At 41.0% G+C, this 17831-nt stretch overlaps 1 protein-coding gene across 1 annotated transcript in view; it reads left to right on the forward strand.

Moving 5' to 3' along the window:
• Positions 1-634: 634 nt before the first annotated feature.
• The window catches only part of Fer1 (48 related 1), a 33836-nt gene continuing 16639 nt past the window's right edge, over positions 635-17831 (forward strand). The window contains exon 1 of the mRNA XM_083114371.1: positions 635-1797. Within this exon, the coding sequence (XP_082970497.1) occupies positions 1359-1797 (439 nt within the window). The 5' untranslated portion in view covers positions 635-1358. The remainder of the gene's footprint in view (positions 1798-17831) is intronic.

Genomic DNA, 17831 nt, shown 5'->3' on the forward strand with positions numbered 1-17831 from the left:
ACTTTCATCAAGAAAAATGAAATTACAGGAATTGATAGCGTTAATTATTTGAAGGTGCTAAGAAAATATATAAGAAATGAATGTAAATTTGTCTGAATGTTACACTCCTCCCAATGGAATTGTCCTTAATCCTTAATTCAGCTCGTCGATTTGGTTGTTTAACCATAGAAATAATGTCCACACAGCCTCAGTTCTTCGGAACAAGCCATGTGCGTTTATTTACGTTGGGTTTGTTGTCACAACGGACAGAGAATAGTTCATTCTCAGTACGATCTCAAGATTGGAATTAGCATTCAGATTAATTTGTGCCGGGGTAAAGTACACCGCGCCGCCTACACAGCCGCTCTATCCCGAAGGAAGATTCCAGGAAGAGAGATGCTGCAAGAGGACCGCAGAATCTCATTGGTTTCCGGATTGATCGCTCGCTCCGCCCTCCCGCTACCCTCCCATTGGCTCCCCTTCCTCCAGCAGAGAGGCGTGTGCGCGACGGAGCTTCAAACGTCGCCGCTGTCAGTAGAACGATCAGACGTGTGGCGGGCGCGTGGCCGGCTCATTCTCGCATAAAGGGTGACACATCAATCACAAGTTCCAATAACTGCCTGCAGACGGCGACACGTGCGTGAACGACGTTCCCTTTACAATCTGTACGACATTAACATACTCGACGGATACCTTCAGGTTCCAAGCTGGAAATTCCGATATACTACCGCATTCTTTAACACCTTTATGAAACGTGCAAGTGTGAATAAGCGTGACGCAATTGGTGTCAGTACGTGAAAATAGTCATAGCGCAATGAGTGACCTGGGACAGCCATACAGCGTGTCAGCGATTATGGTAGATGAGATATCCTGGACAGTCATGTCCAAGTCGTGATTACAGAAACTATATCCTAGTCATTTTCTATTCTGGGTCATAGGCTGTACTAGAAACAGTAGTACAGGCGTTTCGAAGGGTCCAAGTGTTAGTGAAGACTGTTGAATCGTATTAAGCATTGTGAGAAACTGCTGGACTGTGATAGTTGTAGAAATGATCTAACGAAGGCTATTGATACAGTGCTTCATCGTGCAGAACCAACACTATTGTTTGATTTCCTGTGACTGGAAAGGTGTTTGGAACTCTTGGTACAAGAAACGAACACTGTCCAAGACTAAAGAAGGCTTTTGGTGTGGTGTCAATAGTGCGAGGAATAGTGTTTTGTGAAGTTGTACTGTCTGCACGAAGAGAACTCAATCTAGAGCCCCGAAAGGGTACGGACTGACGCAGACTATTCGGTGCGGTGCCGAAAAAACACTCACCCCTTAGCACCCCTGGCCTCACGGTGACCTCCAGCCCTCAGTTCGAATCCCGCCGCCTCCCGATGTTCAGCATGGAGAATCTGGACTTGGAGGCGGTGAATCGCCAGTTCCTGGAAGCCCAAGGGTTCGATCTTGTAGACGCCGGTCTCTACGACTCCAGCAGCTCCGCCGCCGGATCTCCGTACTCCGGGCAAAGCGACCAGGAGAATTCCGGCAGGGGGAGGCGCCGGAAGCGGAAGTGCCCTCAGCAGCAGGTCCAGCAGAGGCAGGCGGCCAACCTGAGGGAGAGGAAGAGGATGCAGAGCATCAACGACGCCTTCGAAGGGCTGAGGGCTCACATCCCCACCCTGCCCTACGAGAAGAGGCTGTCGAAGGTGGACACTCTGCGGCTAGCCATCGGATACATCAACTTCCTGTCCGAGTTGGTGCGGACGGACAGGAACCCGGCGGACGGACTGCACCAGCAAAACCAGGAGCAGCCCAAGAAGGTCATCGTGAGAGGTAAGCATTTGCACTCATTTATGGTTAGGGATAAATTTTTATGAAATTCCCAATTACATATTTTTGACTTTGTATGTAGGCAAGCAAAAATTGCAAATTTAGGCAAATTACCATTGCATATTTTTATATAAAATTCGATATTTGAACCATCTCGCTGGTTTTTGATTGATTGATTTTCTTTATTTTACTTAGTTTTCTGCCACATTTGACTAATCGCGAACATGGGCGTCCGGAAGGGGGGCAAGGGGGGGCGTGCCTCCTGGAAAATGAAAGTCAACCAAAAAATATGTATTTCACACATATAATTCCATTTTAGCCACAATAATATGCGTTAATTATTGCATGAACACCATAAATTCAAATTAAAGCAATGTTTTTTTATGGAACAACACTATTTTTGGTGAAAATTTGCCTTCGTTTGCCCCTCCCTGGAAAAAATCCTGCGGACGTCCATGATCGCGAAGATGAACATGAGTGAAGACGATGAAATTGATGAAGCGACACTCGCAAAGAAATACCCATCTCAATATTCGAGCCCGGTACCCATGAGGTTCGTAGAGTGCACTGCTAACCACTCCGCCACGGGTTTTCATGAAGTAAGAAGCTTAACGTTCCAATTTTGATTTCTACAAAAATCCGCTAATTTTTATTTGATTGTGGCAGGTCATCACCTTATTTTCATTTCACGTCCTTTAAACCGCTAAATTCACATTAACTGCTGATTGTTGAAATAGTGACTGTTGTAGTAGTGTTGTCATTCACATTATCTGGGAGGTAAGCATTTGCATTTGTCAATGAATTGCATGGATTCAAGAGCGTATTTATACCAGGAGTCCAGGGGGTCCGACCCCCCACCCCCCGCCATCCTTCCGAAAGACTAATCAAGTAATTTTTGATTGATCGATTTGGTTTATTTTATTTCGCTGTTCTGCCACTTTGGCTAATCGCGAATATGAGGATGAAAGGTGATTAGATTAAATGGATGAAACAACAATCACAAACATTGGCGGAATTAGCGGGAGGGGCACGTATATATATATCGTTATATACCAAGAAAAAAAATGTTCGAATAATAATTAGATCGCCAAAGAATAAAACAAAGTTTATCACGAATAAGTTGATCGGATTTGCTGGACATGGCACTCAGAGAACTAAATGCATCATTGATGCACCAGAATGCATCGATTAATGTACTAAAGTGTGTTTTATGGCTTCTTCAAAGAATCACATTTGATGCATTTTGGTGCATTTTTGTATGTAGTGAAAGAAACACCAAAGTGCATCATTTGATTGAAATGAGCATTCCTTTCAGTCGAGATGCACTTCAATGCATCAGATGCGTTTTGATGCACCAGAATGCATATTTTTTCATGATGCACTTAAACGTTTCGTCTGAGCTACATAAACTCTGTATCTCAGACCAAACGTTTAAGTGCATCATCAAAAAAGATGCAGAAAGGTGCATCAAGGAATATCAACTGATGCATTGAAGTGTATCTCGACTGAAATAAATCCTCACTTGAATCAAATGATGCACTTTGGTGTTTCTTTCACGACATACAAAAATGCACCAAAATGCATCAAATGTGAATCTGATTCTTTGAAGAAGTCATAAAACACACTTTAGTACATCAATCGATGCATTCTGGTGCATCAATCGATATGATGCATTTAGTTTTCTGTGTGTGGAACTGGAAAGCGAATTCAGAATGTCTCGATTACCAAACTACCATGTTGATTCTACACCATTAGGATTGATTGATTTGCTAATTTTTTACTTCGCTCTTGTGCCACTTTATGCGAAGATGGCGATGAGTGATGAAATTGATGAATGGACACTCACGAACCTCCATCCTCAGGTCGGGATTCGAACCCGGACCTTTGGCGTCGTAGCGCGATGTGCTAACCACTCCGCCACGGTTCTACACCATTAGGAAGGCCTTCAAAGGATAAGGTATGGGGATAGAGAGTATACGCAAATTTACACTAAATGATATAAAGAAGGAATATCTACTGTAGAAGGTCGCACATGCAGGCCCTTCACAAGATAAGCTAACGTTGTCGCCTCAAGAGGTCCCAGGCAGGCCCGTAGCCAGGCAGGGGCCAGGGGGGGTTGAGCCCCCCCTTGCACTGCCGCCAGCCCCCTTGACATTAGGTAAAACTATTTTGTATTCTAGTTTGTTTGAGGTGAAGAGTGAAAATGTAGACAGAATATATTATTTTCTTCACAACTTCGTTCGTTCATCTTGTTTATGAGCAGAAGTCTAAGCAGCGGCGAGTGTTTTAGAAGATTCTCTAGACTTTAGAAAGTTCTTTCATAGGGAGCCTTCTTTATCTGTACTTTCCCTGCCACTGTTGCAGCCTCTAGTTTGACAGAAATTTGTGACTTTGATGTCATTATCCACATTCATTCCGCATCTGTGTCAAATGTCAACAGATCCCAAGTTTTTTTTATTGCTTTCGCCTGGGGGTGGAATGTACGGTAGACACTATGATTGAAGTGAATACTGTAACAGGTGACGCAAAAGTCATTATCCTATTTGAACTGACCTTCATTTTGGCATCTTGTTGTTTATATCAGTAGTGTTTTGTCAGTTAAATAGAAGATACTCACGAAATTTATTGTTTGCAAAAATGAATAAGTATACCTAACAAGAACGTTAAAAAATAGTGACAATTTTGCGTGACACTTTTCCGGGCAGAGTAATATCCCGCTTTGGTGATTTGACATGGCCGACCAGGTCCCCCGATTTGTCGCTCCAAAATTTTTCCTTTGGGGATAGCTATTTGAAGCCATTGGTTTATGTGAATAAGCCAGAGACGTTACAGCAACTGAAGGACAATATTCATGAAATTGATAACATTTCCCCGCAGATTCTTTCCAACACAATGGAAAACGCAATAAAAAGAGCCCAAATTTGCATCAATTCGAATGGTGGTCATTTATTGTATGTTATCTTTAAAAATTGAGGACATAAAACTTACAAGTATCAATAAAAGTTTAACACAAAAAAAACCTAATCAGTTGATGACTTTTGGACTACCTTGTACATTTTAACATGTATGATACAAATATCTGGATCATCAAAAATAGTATGAAGTGTGTATTAAGGGATACATTAGCACTTCAAGAGATGTTTTAGAAGATGTGAAAAAAACTGTAGTATGTGTATGATATTTCTAAATTTTATATTTCAAATTAACTTAATGACCCCCAACACACATAATTTACCATCATTTAATACTATTAAACTTTTGAAAAATGGACTTGGTTTACAAAGCCCCCCCCTGATAACCCATGAGTCCCCCCCCTGGAGGTCAGTTCTAATATCTTTATTCTTATACCGTCTTTATACCTATTCGTGTAATAATAACAATATTAATTAATTTACATATTTTAATAATAATTATTATTATTATGAATAAACATACAAATTACATCAAGATATTAAATATAAACATTTATATTACTACTGTTATCATCATTATTTCTGAAAAACTTTGCTCTGACCTTTGTAAATAAATTTCTAAATACGTGCCTGAAGGGAATGTATTCAAAGACCGAGGTCATTATTTCAAAATTCAAACGACAAAGAATTTTTCTACTTGATTCGTCTAATCTTAGCTAATAATTTTTATTATTCTATTCGGGATGAATTCATCTCTGACAGAGAAAGTCATTTTCCTCTGTGGCTGGAGATAATCACGACAGGGGGTGAGGTCCCAGCAACCCCTTTTAATTCACACCCTCTGTGATTAGCGGAGAGCTTACGTTTGCAAGTAGTGGCGTGTTTAGGATTTTTGTAAATGGGAAGTGAGTGTCATGCCTTGTTTTTTTAAGGACTGAGTGCTATATTTGCAATCTTTCACTACAATCGACCTTATCATCAAACTTCACGGCTTCAGACTACAATATCAAAAAAACTACACCAATATTTTAAAATTTCCCTCTACTTGAGATATGTAATTAAATTAAGTACAGAGTATTCCCTGAAATTCGCTACGAGACTCGGCGGCAAGCGGCCCGGCATCAGAGCTTGTCTTTCCCGGCGAACGGGTCCGCGACAGTAGAGTCGGCTATTAAAATTACAGTTTTCATATTGTGTACTAACCTTGACTACAGAAGGTGTTGAAAATGATGTCCCTCTGCTGCAACACATTCCTGGCATCTCCGAAGGAAATTGGCATTTACACGTGCAAGTTCGTCTACTGTAATTCTCCCGATTTCTCGTACAATACTCCTTTTTAACTCACGGATTGTCTTTGTAAACTTGGTTTTTCTTTCCACTTTTATTCAGAACTGACTCTAAACTTTTTTACGAGGTTTAATATAGTGGTTCCTGGATGATGAAACCCTGGGGGTAAAGGCGGTCAGGGGCGTGATGCTGATCACATCACCCCCAACCACGACCGGATGAAGAAAGTGTGGGGCGTTACTCCCACTCCCCCTATATGCCTTCATGGCGTGCTGCTAAGCACAGGGGAGCACTTTACTTTTTTTTTTTACTTTTACTTAATATAGTGATCCTATGCACCAGCATGCATCTTTTTTGATAATGCACTTAAACGTTTCGTCTGAGCTATATAAGGCTGCATCAACTGATGCATTAAAGTGCATCTTGACTGAAAGAAATCCTCACTTGAATCAAATGATGCACTTTGGTGTTTCTTTCACGACATACAAAAATGCACCAAAATGCATCAAATGTGAATCTGATTCTTCGAAGAAGCTACAAAACGCACTTTAGTGTATCAATCGATGCATTATGGTGCATCAATCGATATGATGCATTTAGTTCTCGGTGTGCGCGCTGGTGCACCGCTGATGCACGCTTCGGCTTTCCGTATTTCACCGGTGCGCACCAGAACTTGCACCAGGTTAAACCATGACGTCATCAATTTACACCAGCCTCAAGATCTGGTGCGGCTGGTGAATCAAAATGGCGTCGTCTGCACTGAAACGTGTTCTGTTTCATCAAGGTCCGTTGACTTGTTTGCCGTTTACTTTATGACCAGACCTTAAAGAGCGGGGGAAACTAGCGGTCTACGGACCTTGCTGTTTCATGATCGGCGTTCTGTAGGCAGTAGTACGGAATGTCACGTTGATTTTGTTGCACGGAAGGAGAATAAACTGGCTGCAAGTTTAAACTGTCGACATTTTTAATACTACTGCTCCTTCACTTGCACGCAAAGCGAAATAAAGTATGCCGATGCATCAAAACATGCGTCCGTCTTCTGCTGCAACATGCAGGAAAGCATGTATTGGCAATATTCGACATTTTTACAAAAGAATTCCACTGAAATTCGTGGTGGACATGCAAAATAAGATGTCGTTAAGGGAAAATATATAATATTTATGAAATATTTTCTGTGATTTAGTCACCATCAGTGATTTTTTCCTAATAAACGTGAATATGCGCGCGCATTCCGAATCTAGCTTTGAATTTGCTGCAGCATGAAGCTTTCCGTATTTCACCCAATTTGACGTCATTTTTGGTGCACCAGTCTGATGCACGCTGGTGAATTCTGGAAAGCGCGGACAGTCCAATTGAACAAACGAAATATGGAGATACACCAGTCATTAAAATGCAATAGCCAATGGTGCCTTCTCAGGAAAACTGAAACGAGTGCTGAAACGGTTATGTGTCGTGCGAAAAGATTCAGGTATATGGGAAACAAAGCACCCCTGCTGTCCCCCACCTTCAGCCCCATTTCACCCCATTAAAAGGTGCTCGTCACTTGCATCCTCCATGCCAACAGATGGTACACGTAGGGGGCAGAGGTTTGGAAAATCACAACATGAAAGATAGCGCCATCTAAGGGTTGCCAGCCTCACTATTTTTCTTTGAAGGAAGAGATGATTGTTTGCAATCCGGGTTACCTCTGGAGCAAGCGAACGAAAACGAATCTTTGCGCAAGTAGTAAGGCTCCACCAATGAACACGTGAGAGGGAACACAGGATTGCGTGGTCACGATTCAAACCCCGGCATTTGTCTTCCTTGCAAATGTCTCTTCATCAATTTTATATCATCGCTCATCCTCAGCGTCGTGATCAGCTAAAAGTGGCAGAAAAGCGACGCTAAATCACAAAAACTCAGATCAAATTTATTATTATGCTCGCTTCAATAACGTATTCTCAATTTTCGATGTTCATACGCATGTCTAAAGTAAAATTCCTTCAAGATTAACTTTCGTTAATCCCTCGCAGTTTCTCTCTTTTCTTTTGTTTTATTCTCATACAATACAACAAAACATTGTTAATCCGGACTAATGGGGGGATAAGTTGACTGGTTTAACGAAAGTCCGGATTAACTGAAATAACTTAAAAGAACAGTACAAAGTGCATTAAAACTCCGTTTATAGCAACAAAACACGTTAATTATGGTGAGCATCAGTGGTTGACTGCCTTTTCTTTGGGAAGTTCTCTTGTTAATTTCTAGCCACATTTAAAACCTTGCTTTCTGCTTTCTTTTTCTTTTCTTTTTTTGCCTTTTGCCTGTCCGGATTAAACGAAGTCCGGTTTATCGGGATCCGGATTAACGAGGTTTTACTGTAGTTCTTTTCCTGTTTCTTTTCATCTTAAACATTAATATGTAAATGAGTTGATTCTTACTCACTGATTCATAACGCACAGCCCAGACCTTGAAACATAAAAATACTTCAAAAAGCCTCAACAGATGACGCTGTGTGTATTATATATCTCGAAAGGCAAAGCTGTGATCAGGTCGGTAGTTGTCCAAGTTCTGTTTACAAATTAATAGCCATAAAATGTACTAGTTAACTATGCGTGCGCACGGGGGAAAGGGAGGGCAGTTGCCCCCCTAATACTCTCACTTAGGAATGCAGTGTACAGAAATCTATTCACTGTTATTAAACAATATTATGTTCTTTAGAAACTAAGTTTTTCATGCCGACAAAAGTCGTATTTTTATTGCAACCCAACAGTGATCTATCTACGCGTGGCTGCTAAATGCTAGTAAGTTAAGCATGCCAGAAAAAAAAAATATATGTTGACTACTGTCAACACTGCATACGCGGTCAAAATCTTGGGTACCCTCGATGCTTAGAACCGGGAGAGAAGTGAGAGAGAGAGGGTAAGCGCTGGCAGACCAAAACACGTGGTCGGGGCTGATATGAGCCAATGGGGTTACCTTCCGAATTTCTAGGGTACCAAGCAGAAGAAACAGCGTCTTTCTGCGGAAATCGGCAGGAACGCAGGTCGGGTGGGTGCCGAAGTCACAATCGGGATCATTCGGGACTGCCTTAGGAAGGCAGCAGTGTGTTCATGCGGAAATCGGAATTTCTTGCAGTGGAACTGCTTTCGGAGCGATAATTGTTGAATTTTTCATGTTCGGGGAAGACGAAAAAATGTTTATTTTTTCTTACTGTGTTGTGGGTACGCAGTGCGTACCTTGCGTACCCCGAATGCACGCCGCTGGTATTATACGGACTACCTCGATTTAGTACGCAATACGTACCTAACCTAACTCAACCTAACCTAACCTTCAAATCAAATTAGTACGCCATAGGAACCTAACCTAACTTATTAGATATAAAGGTTAGGTTAGGTTGAGTTAGGTTAGGTACGTATAGCGTACTAATTCGAGGTAGTCCGTATAATACTAAAATACCAGCAAAGCTTAGTACTATAAAGAGGCTATAGTGCGTAAGCGAAAAGTGGCAAAAAGATGGGGAGGGAGCCCCCTAATTGCTGTCACTCTTAAAAAATGATAAATTATGTGTAGTTTTGAATCTGCTGTGTGAAACCATGTTTACATGTAAATAAAGGAGGGGTGCAAACAACATTACCACCACGGAAGTTTGAATTCTTCTAAAACAGTAATTTTCGGCGGGCCCGGACACACTCTATATACGCCCCAGTTCTACATACAGCAATACAATAAAATAGTGAGATGAAATGAGTTCTTTCACCCTCTGTTTGAACTTCACCAAGGCTTTTGCCCCTCCCCCTCCAAATCAGAGGGTTTACGCACGCCTATGCTAAATAAGTATTTGTTTCTATGCGCTAGAATCCTTTTCAGTTCGATTCCAAGTTATTTCATTTAACATTTTTGCTACGATAAATGCTACGTAACGCTTCTACAAATTTTATAGCAAACAGCACTTGACAAGAATGCATTTCATGTAACACAAGTTAAATTTCCGACCGCGATGCGAATCGTGCAGTAAACATTAGATGCATTATATACGGGTGATCCGTTTGAGATGTCAGAAAAGTAAACCTTTATACAAGGGTCGTTCAAGGTTGACCAAGACTTTTATTTCTAGACAGGAAATATACATACATAGAAGCACCAAACTATGTCAGTTTTTCAAAGTATTCCCCCTGAACATCCAGACACTGTTGCAATTGTTGTGGAAGTTTCTTGATGCCTTTGGCATACAAAGAAGTAGGTTGGTGTCGTAATCACTGCAGGAGAGCGTTCTTGAGTTCCTCATCTGTCTGAAAGTGCGTCCTGCCCAAATGCTCTTTAAGAGCCCCAACCAAGTGGAATTCACTGGGGACTAAATCTGGACTGTAAGGACTGTGTTGTAAAACATCCCAGTACAAGTTGGCCAGTGTTGTTTGAGTCAAATGAGCCGTGTGTGGCCTGGCATTGTCATGGAGAGGAATGACATGTTTCGACAACATTCCAGGTCTTTTCTTCCGAACGACCCCACGTACAGCACCATGAAGCAGTGTTGAGTAATACTGGGTATTAATTGTGGCACCCTTCTCCAAAAAATCCACATGTCCCAGAAGACAGTTCCCAAAATCTTACCAGCAGATGGCAGTGCTTTGCTTTTTTTTAGGGTGGAGAACCCTTATGACACCATTCATACACTCTTGCCCATGACAGTGTTTGTTCACCATACTGTGCTTGCAGTCTATACCAAATTTCAGCAGGTTTCACCTTCTCCTTCACGAGATATTTCATTATACATCGCTGTTCCACAGAAACAGATACACTACTTGCTGCCATCTTTGTTTACACTACTGCGCATGCGCCAAATGCGTTGCAAAGGATCATGGTTACTCGCAAGGAATCATGGTCTGTCCTGTCGAAGTAATGCAGTGCTACATTGATTCATTAATATTTTATTCACGAAAGTCTTGGTCAACCTTGAACGACCCTTGTACATACAGACTTCAGCCACATGGCGGCGCTAGTGTGCATGGTTAGAAAGGTGGTGGTCACGTCCCAACAGCGCACACAGTATGTCGTATGGTATGCGAAAATTTCGAATATTACATGTATGCTACTGCCGCCACGCAGCTGATGACTGTAAACCTCTACTCACTCGAAACTTGCATCCTTTCTGCTTATATTACAACAAACTGCTCACAGATACGTATGTTAACCTCTTGGGTATAAAGCTTTATTTTTCTGACATCTCAAACGGATCACTCGGTATATTCGGCACGTAAGGCACACAGAGTTACACGGATTTTACTTAATAACTGATTAAGATATGTGATTTAAGGGATATCATTGAAACTCATGCGTCAGAACATCCTTAACGATAGAACAACACAAGTGTAGTTCAACCTTGCAACACCTTGTAGGGGCTATATCGTAAGAATAAAGAAACTGTACAATAACCGGCAATACAAGTGTGACACCTGAAATCCTCGCTTCCCTGAAAGGCATCTTGTGTGTTGCCTAACTGTACGGCTGTGGTAAGAAGTTGCCATTGAAAATTTGGTATGAAGACCAGGGTTGTTAAAGGTCCGGGAACCTAAAAATTCTAATAGGTTCTATTGGATTCCGCTGCAGGACCGGAACCTTTATCCTAGCCTAATTTAAATTAGGTCCAAGTTGCATCAATGAAAAACGTTTCCTGGACCGATCTTAAATTGATCCAGAAAAAAAATGTTCCCGGACCGTATTTAAATTGAGCCGGATTAACTGATTGATTTGGTGTTCTAAGTCCACTCTATGCACAGTAAGAGTACACACAGAACCCAAAACGTGTCAATTGACACACATATTTTGATTTCAATAACACGTTAACGTGCATAAACTGCAAATGATGCACCTTTTTAGTGTGTCAAAATACACATAGGAATGTATTAAAGGGTATTTTTATGAGTTCCGTGTGATGCACTAAAATGCATCAATTTGGAAGATCGAAGATAACAAACTTTCACTTTAAATGCATCAATTGACACAGCTATCTTCGAAATGATCTTGTCTGATCTTCCATATTGATGCATTTTAGTGCATCACACGGAACATCATCTCATAAAAACACACTTTAATACATTCCTATGTGTATTTTGACACACTAAAAGGTGCACCATTTGCAGTTTATGCACGTTAACGTGTTATTGAAATCAAAATATGTGTGTCAATTGACACGTATTGGATTCTGTGTGTAATTGGGACTGGACCTACAGTTTAAAGTGGAATCCGAACCACTATGTGCCTCCACCGGATATCGAAAAATTGAGCCGGAAAAAAGGTTCCTGGACCGTATTTAAATACATCTTGAAAAAGGTTCCTGCATCGAATTCAAATAATTTATACATAAAAAGGTTCCTTACGGTCCAGAACCCTTTTACGGTTACTAATTTTCTCTCCTGGACCGGAATTGAATTTATTTAAAATTCCTGGACATTTAACAACCCAGATGAAGACCAGTGATGTGCGTCTACGCGTAAACAACGATAGTCTACACGTAGACTATTTTATACAAGTAGATTACGTAATCTATGTAAACAACATGGCGAAAGGTGATAACTTAGCAAAGGGCGCCGTGGAATTAGAAGAAAATTATACTGCGTATCAGTTGCTGATGTGTAAGAAGAAATTTTCATACTGTTTCTTTCAAATTCGAACAATTTCTCACATAGGAAAAAACCTAATATAGGAAATATTCTAGTGTTTTATGGGGAAAAGACCACTCTTGCCTCACGACTGCCATCTGTTGTTGTTTTTTGCATACTATTTATCTTCTTCCATAGTTGATAATAGAAGAGAAGATAAATTTGTTGTAAATAGGATCCTTTTTATTTCGTTAGGAACCAATATAGTTGAAAATGTCACTTTCCATTCATGAAACCCTTGAAAATTAATTTTAATGCACTTTAGATTGTCTACGTAGTCTATGTAAACTACAACCCAATGTAATCTACGCGTAGATTACGTGTAGACAACGCATGTAGACGTAAACTTATAGTCTACGGCACATCACTGATGAAGACCCACTTATGGCAGTAGAGTTAGGCAACAGACATTACGCCTTGCAGAAGCGAGTATTTGAGGATCTTTTTTTTGCGGATGACTGTACCTGAGTTACATTTGAAAAAGCGTAACTGCGACATAAGAAAGTTTCCAAACAAAATGATGATCAGAAAGAAGTTACGATATCAGTACTCTGGAGTTCGAATCTCCGGCAAGGCACACACTTTCGTACATATCTATGCTCATCTCGGATTGGTTGATTTGGTTTATTTTACTTCTCCTTTATGCCACTTTTGGCTAATTGTGACGACGAGGATTGGTAATGATACGATGCAATTGATGAAGGGACACTCATACATCAGTGCTCAGACTGGGATTCGAACCCAGGACCTCTTGCGACGTAGGGCGGTGTACTAACCACTCCGCCACACACACACACAGACAGCCTCGATTTCTGTGCCCTGTCACTCTCAGCGCGGATTCAGATGTTCAACCACATACCGGAAATTGATCCGCTGGGCACTTCCGGCGTCCATGTGACAGCGCAATTCATTACTTTTCAGCCCCATTAATTGATGCGCCTTTGTTTGGCGCTGGGCATGATTTGTTGCTCGGCCTCCTACGACACGCGAGCAAATAAACCGGAAATAGGGTATGCCATTGAAGCGATCACGAATAGGGAGTCCAAGGATGGCCATCTTGTGCGGAGAGGGGCTGCAGGCTCTGGCAGAGAAATCGGGATTTGTGTAGATTTCATTTCTCACTTTTCTGACACTTTTGGTTTGATTGGTTGATTGATTTGGTGTTTTAAGCAGGTTTGTAAAAGGTCCAGAAATATTAAATAAATTCAATTCCGGTCCAGGAGAGAATATCAGCAAGCGTAAATGGGTTCTGGACCGTAAAGAACCTTTGTATATGTAAAGTTGAATTTGAATAAAAATTTTGGGTGCGTCAGCACTGAGGCTATTATGCACCCGTCACACTATACGGGGTCCAGCCCCTTGTCATAATAAAAATAAAAGCGTGTCTGAAAACTAAAATTTCCTTACCTTGGTTAAAAGCTGAGGCTAAAAAGGGCGCTCAGCGCAAATAGGGACAAAACACAGGACGACACAGGATTATACTGGCCATAGGGCCAGTCGCCAGAGCCTCGTTAGTCTGCAGTCCAGGGTGTACTACGTGGAAGATCACTCCTCTTATCTGTAAAGCATTTCAATTCGGTCCAGGAACCTTATTTTCCGATCAATTTAAATACGGTCCAGGGACCTTTTTTCTGAATGAATTTAAATTCGGTCCAGGAACATTTTTTCAGGAACGATTAAAATACGATCCAGGACCTTTTTCAACGATACAATACGCAACTTGGACCGAATTTAAAAAAGGTTCCGGTCCTGCAGCAGAACCCATTAGAATCTATTGGTTCCTGGACCTTTAACAACCCTGGTTTTAACTCCACTTTATGCACAGTAAGGCTAATCGGGACTGAACCTACAGTTTAAAGTGGGATCGGAACCACTATGTGCCTCCACCGGGAATCGAACCCGGGACCTATTGATTGCAAGGCGACGACGCTACTACTGCGCCCAACCACTTTTGGCTAATCACGACAATGAGGATGAGTGATGGGGATTCGAATCCGGATCCCCTGGTGTTGTAGCGCGATGTTCTAACCACTACGCCAAGGAGGTCAGCAGGGATTAATGTACAGAAGGGGATGAGAACGAAAGAGAGGTATAAGCGATCCCAGACCGTTTCGCACCAGACCTGCATTTATTTCAATATCGTTGGAATTGTCACTGCTACTGAAAAATAAATCAGTACAAAAAGAGTGTGAATTTTTTCCCATGTTTTGCAAGCGAAATCGTTTTTTTAAGTTGATGGCTACGAGTTGTAGAAAATATGATAAAAAGTATTTACGAAATCCCACACATTCCTAATGGATAATCAACTTCAACTTCCTGCTAATCAAATGGAAGTTTCGACTTTTCCCACCCAAACAAAATCTTGAACCTGTCCTTCTTCTGTTGATGTGTTTTTCTACGCCATAGGAACTTTGATATTCCCAGGAGAACAAGTAATAAATGATATTCTTATCTCGGTTAATGCTGTAAATCCTGCAAGGGAGTAGAGTAACACAAATAAAGGAAGTACCGTTCCATTCAGTCTTGTACTTAATACAGACTCTTATGCAGGCATTTTTTCTGGTTTGTACTTATTAAATACGCATTTATATTCTTACATGCATCATTTCGAGAATGTAAATGAACTCAAGACTCACTTCATTGAGACTGAAACTTAGTGTAGATATGAAAACAAGACGAAAAACCATTTGTAGCTCGAGATCGAACCGAGATAGGTAGAAGTATTTTTTTAAGTGCGCCAAAATTGAGAATCAGATCACACCACGCCATCTCTCGTCCTGATTCTGAAGCAGAAATAAGTTCGTTAGGTCCGTTTTGACGGAAGCATTTACTTTAACATATTTGCTAGCATATATATTATGTAAATGCTTCCAAAAATCTTATAGCAGATAGTACTTAACATTTTATGGAACATTCCGGTTAGCTTTTTCGATTACAATGTATACAGCAGGAAAGGCTCGTCGAGTTACACAATCTATGGTGAGTGCACGGTGTTTACAATTGAAACAATTAAACTAAAATATTCTTCCATACGTGTACCGCTATAAAGCATGTATTTAAGCAGTGCCATTCATTTGTACCTGAAACCTCTTTATAGGAAACGTTATTCCTCTCGGTTGAATAGTTATCGGCTTTTAAAAACGTGAAGTGATGCGTTGTATACATCTCACTCGGCCGCCATTACTTCTGCGCACGTGACCTAGAGCTTGCTTCTGATTGGTTACGCTATGAAATAGGATCGATCCTATACTTGAGAAATGCCATAATATTTTTCACTTTACACTGTAGTATTTTGGTCATGGCATAAATGTTAAGAAAAATAGGTAACAGTTTCCGATCGGAATAACGGATTTCTTCATTTTTACATAAGAAAGTACTTACTGGAATGAGTTTTTTTTAGCATTTGGATACTTCGTGGAAGTATTTCCTGTCATCGTAGAATCTGCTGGAGCGGAAAATCATGTGTTTTTCACTAAAAATATCTCTCCGACGTACAATTCCCGTTGCTGTTCCTTGCTTGCTCAACGTGAACCGGATGTTCATGACGTAACCTCCTGTCAGTGTTTCCAACGACGCGGTGTTTTGCAAGAAGATGAAAAAACGAAATATACATTCCCGATATTACTACGACCCCAAATTTTAACTATGTTTGCCTAACCTAACCTTACACTGAATGGTTTGTGGGGCTATCCGTGAATGGTTCGTGGGGCATTTTTCGGTTAAGAAGATTGGAAACACTGTATACCCACTGATCATCGACGCTACTGAAGCTATTCCGGCCATATTGTGTCTTAAGCAAGCGAGAAAAGGACGAACAATAATTACTGTTATTGACATTATTTTCGTCAGAAAACGTAAGAAAAGCAAAATCACACCTTAAAGAATCTCTCGCAATGCACAAAAGGTAAGTACGAATGTAAAAAGGGACGAAATAAACGAGAGAGAGGTGTTCGGCCGATCGGAAACAGGTAATGAAAAATATTAAGGAAAATGCTTTCTCTTGTTGGCTGGCGCTGAAATAGTTTAGCAAAGTCAATTTCGCACCTTGCTGCCGTATTGTGGCAAAGTCAGAAAGTGTGTATTTAATATGTTGTCAACGTTTAAGTTTCCAGCTGCCTCCCTTTTAAGATCCTCTTACACGGGAGGGGAGGCAAATCAAACACAACGAAAAGGGAAGATGGTGCAACGCAAATGCACTCCAGCTGCGTAACAACCACCTATCCCCGCTGAAGACCAAAGTCAATAACACCCCTTTGTCGCGGGAAGCCAAGATGAGCCCCTGACATTGTGGGGTTGCGAAAACAACTCCCCGGGTGAGGTAACAAACACAGGCAGGTTGGCAGAACTGCGTCCTCTCGGTTGTAAAGTAGAACTTATAGCCGTGAGTGGGACACAAAGATCTCACGAGGCGTCGCCACTGGAAACAGGCACGTATCTAGAAATATGTTTCGGGAGGGGAGGGTCCGAACCAAGTGTATCAAAATAATAATAAATATTATTATTATACTAAATTAATTAAAATAATATTAATTAAAATATTCGGTAAATATGCGATATCGCCCGAACACCTCTCACTCGTTTATTTCGTTCATTTGAGCATTGATACTTACCTATTCTGCATTGCGGAAGAGTCTTTAAGGTGAAGTTATGCCTTTTTTCATAAAATAGTGTCAACTTTTCATATTACGAGTCATTATTTGTCTTCCTTGTTCCGCTTGGGTAACAGACAATATGGCGTGCACTCGTCATGGATCATCGCGCGTCGTGCTTGTGCTTTGTCAATTTGGAGTGGGTATGCAGTGTTTCAACCTTCTTCACCGAAAAATAGCTACTTTCGTGTTCATTATGTCATCACAAAGCATTGACGGATAGCCCCCAAAACCATTCACGATAGCCCCACGGACCATTTCCGGCAAGGTTAGGTTAGGCTGGGTTGGGTTACGTAAGCATACTTAAAAAAAAAAGAAAAAAAAATCTCGTAAGAAAAAAGCACGTTTGGAAACACTGGCGACTTTCGACGCTTGCGCCATCTGCAGGTACATAATGGAAACAACGGCATAATGTCAGAAAATGCAAGTTCCTTGCATAAAAAGTGATTATTTCTTGTTCTGCAGCATTCTATGGTGAAGTTTTCAGTTTCCGTGAAAGAAAATACCTCGAAGAACTTCAACAATGCTACAGAAACTGATTTCAGTAAGTAGTT

The sequence above is a fragment of the Lepisma saccharinum genome, chromosome 29, assembly GCF_977018435.1.
Source record: "Lepisma saccharinum chromosome 29, izLepSacc3.1, whole genome shotgun sequence".
NCBI classification, from domain to species: domain Eukaryota; kingdom Metazoa; phylum Arthropoda; class Insecta; order Zygentoma; family Lepismatidae; genus Lepisma; species Lepisma saccharinum.